Source organism: Passer montanus, unplaced genomic scaffold (assembly GCF_014805655.1).
Source record: "Passer montanus isolate IOZ18808 unplaced genomic scaffold, ASM1480565v1 scaffold1, whole genome shotgun sequence".
Lineage (NCBI taxonomy): Eukaryota > Metazoa > Chordata > Aves > Passeriformes > Passeridae > Passer > Passer montanus.
Window position 1 is genome coordinate 21,630,882 of NW_024356504.1, and position 18,021 is coordinate 21,648,902.

Genomic DNA, 18,021 nt, shown 5'->3' on the forward strand with positions numbered 1-18,021 from the left:
AAATCAGGTTTTTTCTTCACCACATGTTAGCCAGTGTCTGACCTACATCAGGAAGAAGAATGAATCTTCCACTAATCCACATCCTAATAGCCAGACTTTCTTAAACCCCAAACAGGAAAGCCAGGCATGTGATAAGAAGCATTATTCCTGCTCCCACCTTTCATTAATATTCTTGTTCTTCAACTTTTTTTTAATATTCTTATTTTCCTCTTTGCAAAAATACATCAGAGAAAATTAATGCCATTTATAATAATCTACTGTGTTCAGAAATTAAAAAGATATGATCTGCCATTACTCTGTTTATCAGGAAGCAAGGTATCTCTGTTGTAGCATTTAATACAATAAACCTTTTAAATGAGCTTTAAAGAACTCAATCAGAATGTGCTTGCAGTGAGTAATATTCTGTACTGGACCTGCAAGTTGTTTATTTACCATAGCATCATCTATGCCACATTGAATTTTGAAACCCAAACTTACACAGTGGATTGATTTTTTTTTCCCTCTCCAAAGGTTCTTAATCCAATTTGGAAGCCTGCAGACTTAGACCAGGTAAGCAGAGTTTTCATCTTCTCGATTTGTGAGAGGAATGGTGCTGACTGAAAGCTTCACTACACTGGACAGGCACCTTTGGAAATGTGTGTCAGGTATTTTTCAATTTAGGGTCTTCAGAGAATGTATTTGCATCAGTTCTTATATAATCAGTAGCATATGGTGGTTAGACCATGGAGCTTGGAAATTCAGATAGAAAAACATTTTCCTGACATCCAACACTGTTCTATCCCATTGAACCCATTTTTCATGTACAGCTTTAATACTTTTAGTGTTTTTAAATATTAATTCAGGGCTGTTTAATAACCTTGATCAACTGCTACTTCCCTTTGTTTTTCAGGCAAGCACTCAATGCCTGATGAAGAACTCAATCCTATTACACACCTTATGAAGTTCATCAGAGTCAAGACTAGGATCTTTGTCTCAGGTGTGACATTGCTTTACTGAAAGAATACAGATTTACTTTGCAAAACACTGTGAATTCTACAGAACAGAAATGTCATGTATAAAAATTTACATAGATGTATGACAAACAAATTTGGTTTCCTTTACTAGTAGTTTCTTTGGCTGGCTCCACAGGATAGATGAAGACAGGGACTGAAATCCCCATCTCAGAAAGTGGGTTATTTGGCTCTCAGCTACCCAGAGCAGCTGCTGGTGAGGCCCCAGGGACACCTCCTGCATCACAAACCCACGCAAGGGAGGCCCTCAGTCAACGCTGTAATGAAATCAAGACATTTCCCTCTCAACCCTGCACTCCACTCATAAAAAAGGTGGCAAAATGAAGCCTTCTGTTCTGCCACCCCCCCCCTCAAAAATAAACACACAGAGTTAATCAGGTGGCATGTTTATGAGGTTATTTTCTTAAAGGAAAGGAGCTGTTTCTACCCACATCCTACTGGGGAATTTCGTTTTCTTGTAAAACTCCTGGGGAAGTACTTCTGTCCCTGTTCTAAACACCTCAAATCTAAAAGAACCCTCATAAACCCCAACATCCTGTAGTAAATGTTTCAAATGTGCTTTTTAAAAATATTATTTAAAATTCTTGACAAGAAGCACTGCAGTATTTCCTTCCCCACTAAGCACAAGTTATCTGAATTTACCATTCTTGATTCCGGAAAGGGAGACAAGACAAAAGGAGCTGTCACTTTTCCTGCTCAGTTCCTTCAGCACTGGCTGCTGTGGATCTGTTTTAATGGGAGTTAGTTGGCTGGGTCAGAGCAAAGGCACACACTTTCTGTGCTGTAATCACTGTCTCTTCTCACAGATCCCATTTCATCTCACATCTGCACAATTTTGATTAGTCACACCAAATTCAGGTGGACTGTGCTCTTTTGTTACTCACTCATCATTAAGAACACAACAGCAAGGCACATGCTGGATTATTCCAGAGGTCCACAAGGCAGATTTTACCTAAGCATCCATGTACAACTACTTAAAGGCATCAGGTCTGATGATCAGCCACTGACTATGGGGTTAGGAATAATGGGGTCAGTAGCCACTTGAAACCTTTCTATGGCTTCCATTAAATGCAATCTGTCTGTGAAAGAGTCGACATCTGTTTGGAGTTCATTTGTGTTTTTTCATTCTTACTTTTTTTTTCACCTGGTATATGGACCAGTTTTTCAGTTACCAAGGTTTTCTTTCACTGTTTAAATACTTCCCATCCTATTTCTTAATTCCATATATAATTTCACAGCAATACTAGTTAGTGAATTGTTCAGAATTTTTCTGTTTGTTTATCTTTGAAACGTCACTATTTTCATTTAGAAGACAGAGAAACAAATCCCAAGAGATTTTGAATCATTTTCATAATCTTCTTTTAAAGCCAACTGATTTAGGAACAGAAAAATAAAGGGTGAAACATGCTTACACAAATATTTCTTCAGGTCAGGAACAGCAAATATTGAGCTAGGAATACTCTGAATTATAACATCATATTGTTTATTCCAGTTGTATCAGCTTTTGTAAAGATTGGTCATGTCCTGTGTTACAGATCTCTATTTCCATGGCTAAGGAAGGCAATGAAGCCATTATTACCATTTATTAATTTTTTTCAAATGTAGATTTTAAATTTCAGAAAGTGAAATTATCTCTCCTTGAAAGCACTGCTTCTCTTCCCACCATGCTTTGTTGAATGTCATTTCTGCAGGGTATGCATCCTCTCCATCCAAAGCAGTGCTACAGCTCAAATAACCAATGATCTGGTGTCAATCCTGACCAGCAGCTCTGCACTGAGGAGCTCCCTGCAGCCCAGGGAATATTCCTTGGGGGAGCAGGGAATGGATATTTTGGATACACTGATGCAGACATCAGTTCTGGTGCTCTGTTATTCAATGAACACTCACACATCAGCTACCACCCCAATCTGGATTTACCCTGAAATATTTTGGTGGGAGAAGGAGTGTTGTTTTTATTTTTAATTTATCTCTGCAGCTTCACAGGCTATTAGCTAACTGTAAAACCTGCACCTGTCTTGGAAAACTATAACAAAGCAGGTAAATTAAATTCTCAGAATACCTAAAATAAATGTACTCTTGTGATTTCTATTACTGGTATGTATACACAACACACAACAACAGATGCACTTAAAAGTTCAACTAGAAAGTTTGAATACAAAACATTGAGAAATAAAAGATTATACTCATATGGGGATTTTTTTGGTTTAATCTCAATGCATTTATGAAATCAAGAGAAATACCACTTACAGAATAACCAACAATGTTTTGGGTTTGTCTGTGTAGCAGAAATCAGCACAAGAATTGGCTGGCACTCTTTAAGCATTAAAGTAATCTCAATACTGCAGACAAATTTCTGTTAGAATTACATAAGAATATACAGAGACTAAACAAGATGCTTAAAATAAAATATATTCTTATCTACTATATTTATGGGATTAAAAAACCACTGGCCCACTTCAACTTAAGCATCAGAATGAAATCACATCCTCAAAGGAATTAGTTAAACAGTCCTAATCCTTCATCTTCTAAATCCAGCACTAACTCTCAGACTTTATACTTTTAATCTGAACAGTGAAGGGAACCATCATCTCATTCTCTGAACAACATGATTATTAACCCTTCAAAATGAGAATCAAGGCACAGACCAAAGATTCAAGATGAAGCTTCCAAGATTCCAACACTGCATCAGTACATTTAATCAGAAACATGACTAATCACATGAGCCTTCCCAAACAGCACAAACTCAGCAAATATCAGCCTGTTTGAATGCAAGAATTAGAAAAATGGCCATTCACAAACTTTGCTGGGTGTCAGTCAGTATATATTTGTAAAGAGAACCTGATGTAAGAGCAAAAACTGAGCAGTATTAATGTGTGCTACAAATAGGAGCTCAGTACAGAACAGGTGTGCAACAGCTGGACACAAATATTCCACCGTGGGCATGGGGAAATCATGGAAGGAGGATGTGCCACAATTGCTCCTCATATGGTAAAGCTTCTTGGCCTATTTTTAGGCAAAAAAATTTCTGGGCAACAAATACCTATCAAAAAATAGAGCAAGTCAAGAAAATACACAAAGTGAACTAAATTACCTGGTTATAGTAGGAATTACAAATTGTTCTCCAGCACAGGCATGTTGGTTTGTATTTGTAACTAGATTAATATCCACATTAACATGCCATACTATTGTAAACAGAGACTGTATCTTTTAGATTCAAAACATTATTAACTACTCAATAACCTTCATAAATGGAGGACGGGGGGAGGTTGAAGAACCTAGACAAAATAATGAAGCAGTGAATTTTTCTCATTGCGCAGTATTTCATTTCATTAGGACTCCATCAATGCCAATACTGTTTCATAGCATGTGCCAACCTAATGATAAAAGGTTATTTCAAATTTTCATATACTCCAGATGGCAATGATTCAGAAAGAAGCTCACTCTTTATTTCAGCAGGATTAGGAAACCTCTTCTGACAGCCTCAATTGACATTTTTCATCCTGCCAGCACTACAATGGATCTTGGTGCCTGTGTTTCACATTGCAGTTTCCAGTATAATTGTACTATTACACACTGGTTGAGAATACACATATAGCACTGCAATAAACACTAAATATGTCACAAAATATGCAGCACAGGGCTCACAGTGAAATGCAGGCAAGTCTGGAACAGGAAAACATAATTCATTATTTTGCAACACTATAAAGTTCAGCTCACTGAAACCCAGACTATTTTAAATATTTTCACAAGGACACTCACTACAGTACAAGACTAGTGAAACCAGTGACCCATGATTCTCCCCAGTATACACTAAAATTGTCAACAAACACTTCAGAAACAAATCCAAATGGCCTGTTTGAAACTGAGTATTTTTTTAACATTCTGCAGTAAATTCACACCAACCTAAGAGACCCTCCCACTATACACTGCTGCCTAGGCTTAGACAAAAGAAGCTCTTTTCTCAGTGAACAGCTGAGACTATGAAATAAGAACAGAATTTGAGAGACATTTGCCTCTTAAGGAAGACATTGACGGCTGGATTGTTCTGCATTTTTCTCTGCACAGTTTGAGAATAAAAGCCAAGCAGCAGCAGACATTTGCAGTACTTGAGATGATGAAGAAATACTTTGCCTTTAACAGAATTCATAAGATGAGATTCACTTGTACTCAACAAGCCAATGGGAGGGATCTCCACTGTAGACCACTTTTAACACAAACTCCCTTTGATGTGCTGTAATTGTGACTGTAATTAAATCAGTCAAGTCCCTGGTTTTTAAATCTACTGATTACCTTGCTCTGCATTACCTGACTTTCATAAAGTAGTAGTGTTGGTCAGAAATTTGTTTTGTTACTGATTTTTCCAGTAAAAAGCAATGTACACAAGGGCATTGTTAGGTGCTTATAATCCACATGTGACCTACAAAGGATCTGCTTTCTCATGGTTAGTAGACACAAACTGGAAGGAATCTCCCAGATGAAGACAAACAGTGCACAGCAATAAAAGCACAATCAACTCATTGCCTACAAAAAGGCTTTAGGATGAAGGATGAAACCTACAGCTAAAGACAGAAAAATGTCTCCTTCTGATCAGGTGAGGCAGTGTCTCAACTTATGCCACAGTCATTCAATTAAAAGACTGCAGCTTGCAGACACTGATAAGGATGCTACAGTGTAATAATCTAATCTGTATTCCTAGAGAATGAAGGCTCAGTTCAAAACACACAGCTGGCTTGGATTTCCAGTTCTGGCGTGATGAACACCTTTCTCTGCTGTGCACTGACATGGAAAAATGGACAATTAAATCCCACAAGTATCAAAGAACAGAAACACTTGCAGAAAAAGGTATGTCAAGTTCTGAAACGCAGCACAGCCTCCTCTGCCAAAACAAGACTACAGAAATCCCTGATCCTTGCAGTATTAAGTCTCATGATCTCACATCTCCACCTAACCACTTTTCTCATGACAAATGCAGCTCTTCCCTTGCATGCCACTTCTTCCTTCCTATCTGGAGTGGTGGTGAAAACCAAGAAGAGTAAAATCCCTTATCTTCCTAGAAAGAAATTGAATTTGGATTCAGGTATCACAGATATCATGGAACAGAATGAAGAAAAAGAAAAATCTTCTCTAAGGTAAAATGTAAACTAAAAGTGTGCAACAACATCCTAAAGGGCTAAAAGTGATTTCTACAATGTGCCTTGTTCTGAACTAGATTTGCAATTTCTCTGCATCCTTTTGCAGCATATCCTTAATTATCTGGTTGTCACAAGAGGAGCTCATTGTTTGATGCAATACAATATTCTACTGACATCCTTTTGACAATGTTTTCAGGATAACCTATCTGTAGTTATTACACTGCATGATTAGAAGATGGATGTTTTCTGAAATGCATATTTAATTAATGCTATTTAACACACAGCTTGACTGAAGGGTAATAGTGCCCAGTTGGTAAAATTTGAGATTATGAGGCGGGCACTACACACAGAATTAAAGGCACATTAAACTGAAACAATCATTCAAATCAATCTACATTTGCTTACAGTATCTGCAAACTGAAGCACACATTATGACCAAAGATGATCACATTAAGATTTTTGGCAATGCTCTACAATAGAGGCTATCTGAAATAGAAGACAGTAATTGTTACTAAAATGTGACAGAATCCCTGTAGAGTTAGGAGTTGTAACAATATGAGTTATGTAAGTTCAGGATTATTAATGATACTGCAAAAACTATCAAGACTGTAGCAATTAACCCTTTACAGGGAAAGCCCACAGTAATTACTGAGATTCCTTTCTGCCATAAGTCAGACATACCTGACTCTCATTGTTATATTTTTAGTGCAATTACCAGGCACCTTTCAGGAGCTGGTGGGGATCTGGTCCACCAATTTTTTTTATTTGTTTGAATCATGTCAGATAACTTTAAATTGTTATTTTTGTCCTTCATTCTTAAGAAGGGAAATGCCTGTTTCTTTCCAAGGGACATTCCCTCTGCTAAGTCTAGATCTAAACCTGGGGAGAATCTGAAGACCTCACAGCTGTCCTTGCTGGTACTGATGGACTAAAACCAAACATATTTTCTTTTTTAAATCCCATTTTTTCCTCTATGTGATAAATGTCAAGAAAATTAACAAGCAACATCCATGCAGCTGAAACAAACTCCTTATGCCTTCAGGAGATAAATCCCTGAGGACAGGCTTGTAGAGTAACTATGAAAATGTAGTAGCACAGTAAGGCATAAATATGAACTAGGTCTATAAGCCAATAAATACAAGGAAAAAAATCTATCCTGTTTTCTTAATGTTTATCATGTACCCTGAAAAGCAAAACTCCACAGAAGTGTGCATCTAGTACAATAGCTTTTCAGCTTTAACTGTAGTCACTGCAACCTTTAATAATGATATTTGAAATGTGTGCATAGAGGCAAACATACCCAAAATGTTTTAGAAAAATAATAAGATTAAAAATAAATTTTTAAGTTGCCCTGTCCAAATTTGAGCACTGAAAAACAAATGAGCTGCTGCACAATCTGTTACATTAGAACAATACTGTGAAATAATTACAAGTTCTAAGATAAAATGAAAATTACCATAATAATTCTCCTGTGAAACAATCCAATCTAGGCAGACTACGAATTGCTACTAGGTTGAAAAAATGCATTACCACCTCAAGTCAGGCAGATAAATAATTCTATTTTCATTACTTAGTGGAGATGCTTAAAAGGTTACACAGAGCAGGATGAAAAACTGATTATATTTGCAAATTATGTATTGGTCACATTCAAGGACCAGCTCTTTACCAGCATTAGAAAGCCAGCTATGCAAACTGGGGGTAAAGATATGACTCCACACAAGTTTCTCACTGAGGAGAGCAGAAGTCCCAATCTATAGAGCCCATCTTTGGGTACAACAGGTGGCATCCAGACTGAGACATCTTTGTGCCTGTTTTCCTGTACTGTTCTTGTACCACTTCCTTTAGAGTAGTTTTGTGATTCTCCTCCCTGCCTCACATACACCTGAAAACCAGAAAATCTTGCTTTAAATCGAGACAAAACAAAGCATTCCTCTATTATTCTACCCAGAGAGACAACAGTCAGGATTTCATTATCTTCTCTTTCTCACAAATCTGTATCTTTCTACTATTTAAGGTGCTAAAATCCCCAGAAGTACTTGGAACACTCTTTTCCTTCTACCCTTAATGAGAGGTGAATCATAGAATGGTTTGGGTTGGAAAGGGCCTTAGAAATCATCTACTTCCACCTCCCCCACCATGGACAGGGATGCCACCCACTAGATCAGATTCACAGTAGTCGCCCCAGAATCTTAAAAAGGATAAGCATTTTTCAGGATCACATTTAATCTGCTTGCAATTAAAATAGAAGTGTAGGTTCCCTGGTTTAGTTTGATATAAAACTGTAATGGTAAAACAGACTCAGTCAACCAATGAACCTTTGAAGATTCCAATCATGTTCATAAAAGAGAAGTATAACTATGAAGATCATTTGACTTTATGTCAGCTTTTTAATCATATTATTCACTCATGGTTTAATTTGCACTGCACTTACCACCATAAATCTGAATGCACACCACTGCCCATTAATGTTACATTTGCCGTTTACAAGTTTTATAGTACAGAAAAATTACTAATACAAGCAACCTCAAACATCCAACAGGAAAACAACCATAAAAATTGTGATCATAAAGTCACGTTTCTCTCTGATCCATTAGTAAAGAGGAATAGTCTATAATCTGCAAATCCCATATTGAGCATGGGTTTTCAATCATTTGACAAGAGAAACCATAAGTCTGAGAGGATCAGTAAACTAAAAGGGGATGAATCCCACTAGATTGGGTAGCAATTAAAGCTAATCATGAAATCAGAGGATCAGTCTTATTTATATTGATTTTAAATGTGTGTGCCTTTCTGACTCCCCAGGGCAAATACTCACTCTGAAGAAATCAAAGTGTGGACATTGTGTGTGTGACATAGTGGAGCATAAGAAGGGTCACAGGCTGTGCAATGGGGTTTGAAAACTGTCCCATAATCTCCTTATCAGGAAGGGGTAATTAATAAAAAGTGCTATTGTACAACACGAGGACAAGAAGTCAAAGAGCAATGGAATCATTGGGTTGGTGTAGGAAAAAAAACTCTGCTGCACAAACCTGTAGCTCAAACCAGACTGGTGCTTTAAATAAAAAAAAAAAACAAAAACAAACAGCCTTTTATTTTAACAGAGTCATACATGACAGAGCCCAAGAGAACACTTGTTCTTTGCTGGCCTTTTTCTCACCTGTTCTTACCTAGTTTAAATCTAATCAATTTATGGGGACATAATTTCTATTTACAGATTTCTTTGAATTACTGGGTTCACAAAGGTAAATGACAACACTGTTTCAAAGGTGACTCCCCACAATATTATTCCACTGTAAAGATTTAAGGCCTTTATTACCACACTGTCTGGGTATTTCGAATTGTCCATGTTCAGATGCAGAAGCATGGATCTGATTTTTGCATGAATAAACTAGACTTTGAAGACTTCTGTCCCAATGAAACAGGAAGCAGAATATAATTTCATGTCTGAGAAATCAGTAAAAGGCAATAGATGAAAACTTGCAGAAATAGGAGTGTGATGCATCCTGTGAGCACATAGACAAACACAAGCCAGACACAGGATTTCCTGAGCACACAGATCACCATGCTTTTGCCTCTGGAAGATAAAATTACCAATTTCCCTGGTCCCCATGCAAGAAGCTTTCAGCAGCTACGGGCTGTCATGACAAAAACATCACCTGATTTACCAGTGCACTGGGTACTGAAATAGGGCTGGTTCTTCATGCACCCTCAGTGCCTTCAGAGTCCACAGAAAATGGAGAACTGCAGGTTCCTCCCTGTGCATCTTGAATAACACCTGGAGCAAAGCAATCCTTTTCTTTCTGAAAGTGCTACACAGGTCAATATACTTCATGCAATAAAATTTGCTATAATTTCTGGTCCTGGCAGGAGTTCTGTGTTTCAAGTTTACCCTGGTTCTTCAGTTGCTCTGTGCAGTCATTCTGAGCTCATTGCTTTTGTTCTTTCTCAGCTTCAGTATGAAAATATTATTTCAACCTGATGCTTTCCAATACAAGAATGAGAATTTTGTTTTTGAAGAAAACTGAGCCACCACACTCACTGAAGGTATTTTTCATGTGCATGTACTTTCAAAACAGTGATATTCATACATAGAACTGAAGAGTGGAAAAAATTGTGCCTGGTATCAAAAAGAACAAAATTTCCATTTTACCTGTTGTTGGTCAAACAACAGGAAAGCAGCATATTTAGTAGAAAGTAGCCCAGAAACTGAGTGGGGTCAAACTTCAAAAAAAACTTGAGGCAATTTTCTCTTTGGGCTTAGTTTCACAAGTTTAATAAAGCCATTTGTTTGTTTTCTGTCAGATGAAAACTATCACACAAAAGCTCCTGGATCTTAGAATGGTTCTTGACAGTTCTGAGTAACTGTTATAGGTGAAATGTGTACCTAAGAGTTGTAGATGCACATAAATAAAAATCCTAATGTACTCACTCCAACAGTGTTAATCTAACAGAAACTTCATTCTTTAACTCTGTCAATTCTAATCAAAAGGTAAGATCAATACAACACCCTAAGCAGTAGGTCAGAGCCCCATCAAAGCAGCACTCACACCATGTCCTGAGGCTTGTGGAGTTCAGCAGCTTCCCCCACAACCCTGACACCCACCCTGCTGCTCAGGAGAGGAGATGGAAGAGTCCAGAGTGAAGGAATGAAGTTCAGCCTGGGAAGAAGGTATGGGTGGGAATAAGTGTTTTGAGTTTTGCCATTGTTTTTTGCTACCCTACACTATATTTAATTAGCAATAAAGTAAATTAATCTTTAACAAGTCAAATCTTTCCCCTTCATGGTAATTGATGAGTGATCACCTCTTCTTAATCCCTGAGGGTTTTTTTGCAATTCTTTACTCTCCCAGCCCTCTGGAAGGCAGTGAGTGAGGGAGTGGCTGGGTGGGCACCTGGCAACCACTCAGGGTCAACCTTCCCCATGTTTGACAATGCCCATCCTGCAGTCAGCAGCAAGGCAGGATCAGGGAGCAGGAGAGACACACCAAACATGGAGAACTCATTTGTGTGTGACACTCATTCACCTGTTCTCCTCCTTGTGACATTTCATGCAGTATCAGCTCATAAAATCCAGTGGTTCCTAAAACCATAGGGCAGCCTTTGATACAGACTCCATCTCTGGGCCAGCCTGTCTCCTACAATAACCCTACACAGAGGCCACATAGGGAGAATGACAGAAGGTCACTGCAGAGCTACACAAGGGAGAGTTGCAGACAACTTCCTCTGTAATCTCCCTCTGAGAAAAGGAGTGAACTCCCACATAGCACCTTACTCATCCCTGCTACGACAGAACCAAAGGAATGCCATCCATAGCTGCCAGGAGGGCATTTTAATCAACCCAGAAATTAGATGCAAATGTTATTAATGGCTGACCTTAGGCAAAGTGACCAAACACAGGGCCAGCTGAGCTGGTGTGGACTTCCCAGACACGGCCTCAGGTGGGTGAGGGTTACCAGCCATGGCAGTAAGGCCACAGAGGTGCAGCAGCTGTGACCTCTGGACTGAGCAAACCTTGGAAATTACAATGGCATGACTCCACATCAACATGCTGATGCGATGCATAATAACGTCCTTATCACCGCTGCGAGGAAAACAGTTATCATTCCCACTCACCTATTGACAAGACAGAGTGGAGCTAGGGGAATTACAATAATTGGAAAATGCATGAAGGATGTGCCTAAACCCACAACTCCACTGTTCTTTTATGCCAAGTGTAGCAGTCATTTTTTCCCTTGTCAGAAGCAACAGGCTTAACCCTACAGTCAATATTAAAGGGAGGGGAATATACAGGCTAATGAGAATTGCACTCATCCCATTCACAGAGCCCTGGCAGATCAAACAAGGACCATTTCCTACTTTTCCAATAACATCTAAAACCCTGAGGCAATTTTCCAGTCACAGACATTGGTACCAATAAACAACACAACTTCAACTGAAATAGTTTTTGAAATTTACCCAAAAGGGATTTTAAGATTTGATAACAGGCTCTTCAATTACTGTTTCCAGATACACTTTATAATAGTGTTCATTGAATTTGTTTCATTCGGACCAAAACAGTGATCAAAGCAACTTAAGTAAAGCTACCTCTTTTACTGGTTTAACATTTAATCACAGTTTAGAGTCACCCGAACTGTATGCATTCCACAGACAACAATTTCTATTGCTTACTGATGTACAGCAGGGAAATGCAATCAATTTATATTGTGTCTATTAGTGTGCTTTTTACAATGATCCCATAAATCACACCTACTGCTGTGGGCAGAGTTGCTGTATTTCTGTTCCTACTGTTGTAGGAAAATGCTGAAAGCAGGAAAAGCACAGCTGAAACCAACAACAAGGAGGTAACTGAGACACTGTGCAACAACAGAAATGGGAAACAGACTGCATGGCACTGTCTTGGAAGAAACTGGGCTGGTTTCTTTTTATAGGATAGGTCTCTGTGCATTTGAGAGCTGTGCAGCTATACAATGCCATGCCAAAAAGAGCCTTATGGAATTTAACAGCTGCAGCAAAGCAACAGATCTCAGTGGGTTTAAGAAAGAAAACATCAAGGTGAGATTATAGTAAGGCAATGGAAAGATAAAAGCGTCCAACTACAGTGTAAAAACCCTACTTTAGTATTACATATTTTTCCTGCAGGGTTTCTCCACCCTCAACCATATTTCATCTCCAATAAAATTAAAACGCAGATTTAAAACTACACGGACACATGTTACAATTCTGGAAAAGAAACTTCAGTTTAAAAGCTCTTTCAGCAGGTATCACATATTTATCAAACTAACTACTGTGTCACATTAAGGCTCTGGCAGATTTATGCAGGTGTTAAGAAAGAGAACTTCGATTTATTTCAGACTCCTAGGCTGAAATATTGCTTACTTGGTAACAACAGAAACTTCATTCAATAAGAAACCCCTCACCTTCTCAAGTCCTCCATCTCAAACCATATGCTTATATGACAGATTAAAGTTTCCCCACAATTTCATTTAGGAATAGGGAGCACTGCTCTCCTGATTACAAAGGTCAACTTACAGATTACCACCAACTATTATATTTCATTCTTTCCATCATGCAAAGAAAATAGTTTGAAATGTAAAGAAATATATATATAGAAATGTCTAGGTAAATCCTCTCAGTTCAGGAATTACACATACTTATAAGATTTATACTGTAGTATATGTTCTTACATTGATCTATCCACATCTGAAAGAGAATGTCTGAGTCCAAAATATTATTCTCTAGTCATCTTCTTCACTTGGTTTTAACACTTCCTCACATCATCATTTGTCATGTCCTGTTTAATTGTACTCAAATTAAGCAAAAGTTGCAAATCCTTTGAACAACACAATCTCTAGGCAGAACGAGATTGTCCAGCTTCCAGCTCTATTATTTGTTCAAAAAGGATAAGAAAAAACACACTCATTTAGTGAGAGTCTGTGTAAGCAAATACCTTCATATTATACTAAAAATCAGCAACAACAGCCTTTAATTTCATCATAACAAACTATGTTTTAAGATAAAACAAAATATTTAGGTGACACATTCTCTTCCAAGCATCTAGCCTACACTAAAATAAAACCACAGCCTGATGAGGCCAGCAGGAGTTTTCCTCACTGGAATAACATGGCTAACCAAGTTGCCATTAATGAAAAATGATATTTAAGTTTGCCTTCAAACAGTTTAGCCAAAGAACATAATGCTGATTTAGAGGGCCTTCACCTTTATCTAAATCAGAAGGACAGACATAAAGAGACAAACAACTTTAATTCAAAGAACTTGTGTCCCTCTGCTTCTCGATAGACCCGAGCACGCTCGACTGCAAATAGAAGGGAAAGAAAAAGAATGGATTAATTTGAAGATAGTGGACTTCAGGGATCCTGACTAATAAAATAGTTTTTCTTTTCAGAAACATGGTAGAAATGAATCAGACTACTGCAGTTCCACAGGAATAATGAAGAGCTCTCTTGATAAAATCTGAATATGCATCAGTTAAAATTTTATGAAAGCACTGGGAGCATCACTCTGGAGACTGGCTCCCCTCAACCCTTCTTTTCTTAACCATGGCTCCATCACCTTCAAAGTTAATTTCACAGGTTTCTAGTCACTGCAGCAATAATACTGTTCTAAAATCAGGACCTCAGGAAATTCTTCCTTAAACAAAGATTAATATAAAACAGCAAAATATTCTAACCAGGAATACTCATGGGGTGGATTTATTTTGTGTATATTACTCCAGGAGTCTCATCAGAATAAGTAAAATTGAAACCAAGGATCAATCAAGAGGAACAACAGAAAACTAAAAAATATCCTTAGCATTTTCAATGGAGAATTTCAGAATTAACTGAACACACTGATTTTTTAAATAGTTTTTTTTTTTAATTCTGCAGAGAATTAATGCAAATTTCTCCAAACACAAAATAACAGAGGACAACAAATTTTATTATTGCTATCAATGGTTTTTGCAGTGTTGCCTAGAAACCCAGATTCAAATCAGAGAAGCAGCATGGCAAACACCGAGGAAATAAGGAAAAAAAATCACAAAAAATGCCCAAAACAGAAAACTCAAAAACCCCGAAGAAACCTAACAAAAAAAAAAAGCCAGTTTTTTTCACCTTATTAAACTGAACTTGAACTTTTAACAATTCAGTGGCCTAAGGGAAGGAGTTAATATTCAGTCCTGATGGAAAATATACATGAAATTCCATTGTCTCTTTTGATTTTTTGGACTGTTTTGTTTCTGTGCACATGACAAAAAAAATGAAAAAATCTGTTTGCTGTACAAGATCCCATCATGCATCATGAAAACAATAACTCAAATCCTTACTATTATCATACAAATGGTTTGCGTTAATCTGTTCTAAGCTGGTTCTCTTGGAAATGGAGCTCTGCTCTAGCCCAAAGCTTTGGCCCAGGCAACGCAGGAAAAGATTTGAAGCAGGTCCAAGCAGGATGAGCTTGCCCAAAGCTGCCAAAAGGCTTCACATTTTCTTCCTCTCTTTATTCAGATTGGTCAAACCCATTCTTGTTTACAAGACACTAACAGACACATACTGATTTACCAATGGCATGCACTTCAGAAGTGAAGACCTACACTTAGAAAATTATCGTGAATTCTAGCAAATACAAAATCCCTAGAAATGAAAATTTTCACCACCCCATAAAATGAGGGCATAAACCTTTTAAGTATTCCAACAATCCTTCAAGAGCCTGTGGCATTTATGGAATTTCCGAGGGAGAGCAGATTTTGCCTCAGATTAGATCCATTCAAGTTATCAACAGGTCTGGACAAGGTCTCTGCACCAGAGGATGCTTTTTTTGTCCTTTTTTTTATTTTTGTCCCATATTTTGAATGCAGTTGACTGGGGCTACATACCTGGAAAACTGCTCCTGCAGCCCCCGCATCTGGGCTCTGCTCCGCTCCGACTCCAGCGTCACCTCCCGTAACCTTTTCTCACTCTCAAGTCTCAAATGCCTTTCTTCCTCCAACTCATGTATCAGCTTCTCACGCTGAAAAGCCATAAAAAATTATTAATTAATTTTACACAAGCCACACTTTTAGGAAAAATTGAGATTTAATTTGGGAGAAATCATCATAAAATCAAAACAATTACCCTATGAATCCAGTGCCATCTTTATTGTGCAGCAATGTCACAGAGGGAATAATTTTTTCAGAATATCCCATCACACTGAGCTACCCTTCCTCAGCTCACTCATGGATGTCAGCATATTGAGAAACAAACACCCAGCCTCTCCTTCAAAGTTCTTTTCCTTTACCTCCATTCAAAATAAACACAAAAACTTATATTTGAGATCTACGACCCATCTTGTTTGAATGCAGACATGGGAAGAATGAAACTAGTCAAGAGCTCAACTTGTCACCCATCCCTGAATGTTTCAAGCTCACAAGGAGGAAATGAACCTGATTCTACAGCCACTGGTTCTCTTGTTTTGGGTGAGAGGAGGACCCCTACCAGTAGAACAGAGTTTATTTGAATTTACTTAGTGAAATACTATGATAATGAATATATTTTTAAAAACTGAGTACAAATCAAACCAATGCAAGAGCAATAAAAGTGTCATTAACATTGTTAACAGCTCTCAAAGGCAACTAGGATATGAGTTTTGCTAATTCTTAAAATGTAGGACCCAAAAACCCAACCCATAACATACAGCACTGCCTGGATAAATCTACATAGGTCATGGCCTAACCCTTTTTATTTAAAAAAAAAAAAGCATCACATAAAGGGTACCTAAAGATTTTAAAATCTTATTTCAATAGTGGTTAAATATTATTTCAGAGGAGCAGAAAAATCAATCTAAAGATTATTAAAAACATTACTGCAATTAAAAATATATTTACAGGCTTTTCCATGTGACCTCTGTTAAACAGAAATGAAGTGAAATTAAATTTTATCCTTGTGAATTTAAATGAGAAAACAAATCAATAAAACCCCCAAGGATTTTACGTGGCACTACATTATTCTCTGTCAGTGATGGGGTTCCCATGTCTAGGAACAGCTCAGGTCACTGTGAAGCTACAGTGGGTTCCCCACCCATCTGCTTTGTGCCTATGGTGCAGGGAGATTTGCAGCCTGTCAGACAGCCTGATGTAATTCCATGGCTGACCTAAATTTTCATGGCATACCTGCAAAAATGTATATAAAAATTATCCATACAGTTTCATTAGTAAATAACAGAGGTATCTTAGAGATAAGCCATTAAATGGGGGAGACAGGCTATTTGTACAAATCTCACAGCTATAAATCTTACTGGATAATAATTTACAATAGCAGTAACCAGGGGACCAAAAATATGAACATTGCCAAGTGGAAAAAGGATCTTAAAGACAGTGATAAATAAGCAGATGCCACAAAGGGAGGCTGCAAAGGTTTAAATGAAATATCTATATGCTTGTGAAAAAAATAGGGCGAATTACTCAGAAAACAGAGGGGTTCTGTCTGGTTGGCCATATGTAATACCAGGAAAATGGAAAACTGCACAAGAAGAAACAATTACTGGCAAAAAAAAATACATTGTTCTAACTGAATTACCTAATCACTGTCCTTAGTGTTACACAGCCCTGCCAGGTGCTGAGTAATCCTCAGTTTCTGCCACAGGAGGAAGAGCAGAGAGTTCAGCACCAGGCAGAAGACAGCAATTGGCTCACAGAGGATAACTCAGGCTGATCATATGGGAGGAATATTCACAGCAGTCAGTATTGTTCCAGCTTAGATCCCATCAATGCCAACTTCAAAATGATCCTGCCCCAGGAACTCTTGCTGAATGCTGACAGCATCTTCTCTTGTAGGGAAGCTTCACTGCTGCTAAAGGGGCATCCAGGACCTCCCAAGTCAGTGGGTAACAAGGAAAAGAACATAAAAGGAATACATAACTACCACCTAGGACTTAAGAAAAACTTTCAGAAGATACTGATGTCTACAGAGACTGAGCTTAAAACCAAATATGCAGCTGTTCCTACAGGAACTGAGAAGCCTCCTTGGAGGAAACTCAGTGTTGCTATCAACACCTGAGTGGCCAAGCTGACCCAAGGCTGTGCCTGAGCCACCTGACACAGTAAAGCTAAACTACAACAAGGGACTGTAAACCAGAGATTCAGCCACACCTTCAAGGCTTAGCCAGCATCACAACAGCCACAATGATCTCTATTGTGATACAGCATTGTCACAGCACATGCCACAGTCAAGACAGCCACCATACACAGAGCATCATCATACAATTTCAGAAGGCTTTAAGCATTCACCCAAACAAAGAAACATCATACCATATCAGAAAGCTTCAAACATCTGCCTTTCTTGTTCTTTAGCCCAAACTTTTTATACCCCTCATGTTCATGCATTGCATGCATTGCACCTGTGTGCCCT

The 18,021-nt window shown here is 38.1% G+C and overlaps 1 protein-coding gene across 2 annotated transcripts in view; it reads right to left on the reverse strand.

Annotated features, from left to right (window-relative positions):
* Positions 1–18,021, reverse strand: part of NCKAP5 (NCK associated protein 5) — a 354,162-nt gene that overhangs the window by 155,882 nt on the left and 180,259 nt on the right. For both annotated transcript variants that reach the window (XM_039700287.1, XM_039700277.1), the window contains exon 6: positions 15,513–15,646. In XM_039700287.1, the coding sequence (XP_039556221.1) occupies positions 15,513–15,646 (134 nt within the window). The remainder of the gene's footprint in view (positions 1–15,512; positions 15,647–18,021) is intronic.